This window comes from Sinocyclocheilus anshuiensis, unplaced genomic scaffold, assembly GCF_001515605.1.
Source record: "Sinocyclocheilus anshuiensis isolate Anshui unplaced genomic scaffold, SAMN03320099.WGS_v1.1 scaffold126, whole genome shotgun sequence".
Taxonomy (NCBI): domain Eukaryota; kingdom Metazoa; phylum Chordata; class Actinopteri; order Cypriniformes; family Cyprinidae; genus Sinocyclocheilus; species Sinocyclocheilus anshuiensis.
The window spans coordinates 108,929-112,158 of NW_015546026.1; the positions used below are offsets into that span (position 1 = coordinate 108,929).

Consider the following 3,230-nt stretch of genomic DNA (forward strand, 5'->3'; position numbering starts at 1 on the left):
ATTTCTATACATCTCATTTTATGCTGACAATATTTACAATTTTCTTATTTAAATAATCCATGAAATAGCTTTATAAGCACAGTTTTCATTCCTGTGTCCTGTGCATTGGATGGGAGATACAGGTTGGGCTTGTCCTACCACAGCCATGAACCAATATTTTGCTGCTTGCAGTTTGGTGGAAGGTATTAGGAAGGACACTGTCTTTCTAGAGAGTATTGGACCAACATTTTTATTTGCCCCGTGAGCAAGATATGTCATAAGTATTTTTGAACTGTTTCACAGGGAAAAAAAAGAAAAAAAAGAATGAATTTTGAATGTGCTACTGCTAAAGTATATATACTAGCATACAGATGGCCTCAAAGCTAACAAACATGGACTAAAATCCGCAAAACTCAAATTATGATTTAATATTGCCATTTTTAAAGACATTAAGCAACTACACAAAGTTAAACATATTTGAAAACGTATTTTAATTCCCCTGCAATTTCAATTAGACAGCTCTATTGGTTAAAGGGGTGTGTCATTAAATTTTCATCGATTGAACACTGAAAATAATCAGTGTCTGGGGTTACAATGAAAATATGTGTGATTCAGGTTTTATCAAAAAGAACATAACATCTCCTCAGTAATTACTATAGCCACAGTAGTACACAGCAGTGCTAGCATCAGACAGTACAGTTGAGATTAGGTTGGACCCCTGCAAAGGTACATGGGGGACCCCATAAGCGAGGCATTGCTCAAACTCCACTTCATCCACCATTTCACTAGAACCTTGAATCTGAGCTGCTGCAGGGGCCTGTGAGTGTGGCTCAGGAATGCTGTGCTTATATGTGTGACGGTCAACAGGCAGTGACAATTCCTCATAAGGACGCTTCAACTGAGAGTTGGACCTATAATAGTCATCTAAAGTTGAAGGACAATTCAGGTAATCAGGAGGCATGGCTTGATGAGAAGAAGAGCTTTTGTTAATGATGGTGTGAGATATCGGGTGGGTGAGGGAATTAAGATGAGTACCAGAACTGTGACTGGTTTGTGGTTTGGTACTCTCATTAAGAGTTTGCTGTGGGTGAGCATTGTTCATTATATTAAACTGTGTATTGCTGGAAGTGTATGAGTTAGGATCGGTGTGTGTGTTGATGTTGCAGTGAGTAATGCTGTGAAAATGTGCGTTTGTGTTTTCCTGAAAGTGTTGCTCTTGGTGGTTATGGTAGCTGTATGCTGACTGATGATGATTGTCCTGAAGATGGCCAAAAAACTCGTCCATAGAAGAGGGGTCGGTTGGAGGCAAGCTGTAGGGCTCAAACAAAGTCTGGGTCTCACAGTATAGAGGCAGCCTAGCTTGGGGCAGTTCTGAATATCCAACACTCATGCCCTCCATGCCCAGAGGGTTCTGAGCATCCCCCTCCCCATGAAGCACAAAGCTGGAGTCCAGTCGTTTATGTCGTTTCACCTTTTTACGACGCCGTGGCCGATATTTGTAGTTTGGGTGGTCTTGCATATGTTTCACTCGGAGACGTTCCGCCTCCTCAACAAATGGACGTTTGTCCACTATTGGTAAAACTTTCCATGACTTACCTACAAATAATATGAAAGGGAATATAATTAAATTATTAAATGAATTCGTTCAAGAGACTGAACATTTATAAAAAACAGTTTCAGAAATACATTGTGGACTGCACACTGAGCATTTTACATATTAATATTTGACAACATGCTTGATATTTAAGCATAATATCTATGGATGAATATATCTGATTTATTCTAATTTATTCTATTCCAGAATTTGTGTATATAATAGTTCCTTATCACACTTAATGATACATAATTTCATACTACCTGCAAATAACATGATTATAAAGCAACAATGGACAACATATAAACCAAACATTTTAGAGCAGTAAAAAAAAGTTTCTTTTAAGTCATAATATAAATATAAATTACATTAAAGATTATATTATAAAGCTAAATGTCAACTTTGGTGTGTGGTTCACTGTCAGCATTTCTTATTCACTTACAATTGCTTTAACTTGTATAGCTGTATAGATTTTAGCCATTTTATCATAGACACATCATTTATAGTTTTAAAAAGTGCTAAAATGATTCAGATAAACCTGTAAGTAATATCAAACTGAACTAAAAGTGTTGCAAATAGCTGCATAAAATATTTTTTTACACATACATGCTGAATGACAATATGACATTAGCGATGCAATTAATCTACTTTTATATCACATTGGGACAATAACTTCCATATGTAATGCGTCTGCGTAAAGTCGAGTTTTTCTTTTAAATTTGACGCCAATATGGATATTTCCCACATTATTATTATTATTATTATTTTCAAACTGTATTTATACCCTTGATTTATAGACTTGATGATTTATAAGCAATGCTTTTTTTTATTTTAATAATTCTGTTAAAAGCTGTTTAATTGATCTCTATCTTTTAAATGAATACATTTTACATAATGCAACACATATGAAACAAGCAAAAAGAAAAGAAAAGAAAGAAAAATAGATTAAATGCACAATTAATTTTTTTTTAAATCTCTACTCACCAAGCATTTTACTCAGCTCTGCATTGTGCAGATCTGGGTTTTGCTGCGCAAGCCTCTTGCGTTCATCTTTCGCCCACACCATAAATGCATTCATCGGCCTGCGGATGCGCGGCTCGCTCTTTCCGCGCCCGGGACCCGCTGAGGAACATGCCTCGTGTTTTGCTTTCGTGTCAGAAAGCGGACTGAGCGGGTCCACCCACGCGTACTGCCTCATGCCAGACATCAAGACTGAGCTAGTGCCTCGGGTCTGGTTCGGGTCGTCACTGGCGTAACCCGCATCGGGACTGCTCATCTCCTACACGCACCGGGCGCGTATCCTTGGTGATCACTGGTGAAAGTCGACTGTAGCCTCTGATTGGCCGAAACAGCTTATCATTTAATGTTCTTTGCTCAGTTTCCCTTCGCTAAACGCATACAGTATATTCAACAGTAAGTTCAGAAGTGCATAGCGAGTTATCAGGCAGCTTTAAACTCGGCAGCCACCAATCGCGACCCGGGTGGGCGGACCGCGAAATAATCCTTATTCAGAGCGTTTCGACTCACGGGAGACAAGACTGGAAACATTTTGCTTTTCGGGAGGTCAGCTTTAAAAAAATAATAAAACAAAATAAAATAAAATAAAATAAAATAAAAAGGACGAAAGGACGAATCTGTTGCCTCACATGTAACATAT

General features: G+C 38.0%; 1 protein-coding gene across 1 annotated transcript; it reads right to left on the reverse strand.

Annotated features, from left to right (window-relative positions):
* Positions 1-549: 549 nt before the first annotated feature.
* Positions 550-2,941, reverse strand: sox17 (SRY-box transcription factor 17). Its single transcript, XM_016499734.1, has 2 exons — positions 2,558-2,941; positions 550-1,575 (listed from the first exon to the last, which is right to left on the reverse strand). The coding sequence occupies exons 1-2, from the start codon at positions 2,847-2,849 to the stop codon at positions 623-625; spliced, it is 1,245 nt and encodes a 414-aa protein (XP_016355220.1). The 5' UTR covers positions 2,850-2,941; the 3' UTR covers positions 550-622.
* Between the last annotated feature and the right edge of the window lie 289 nt (positions 2,942-3,230).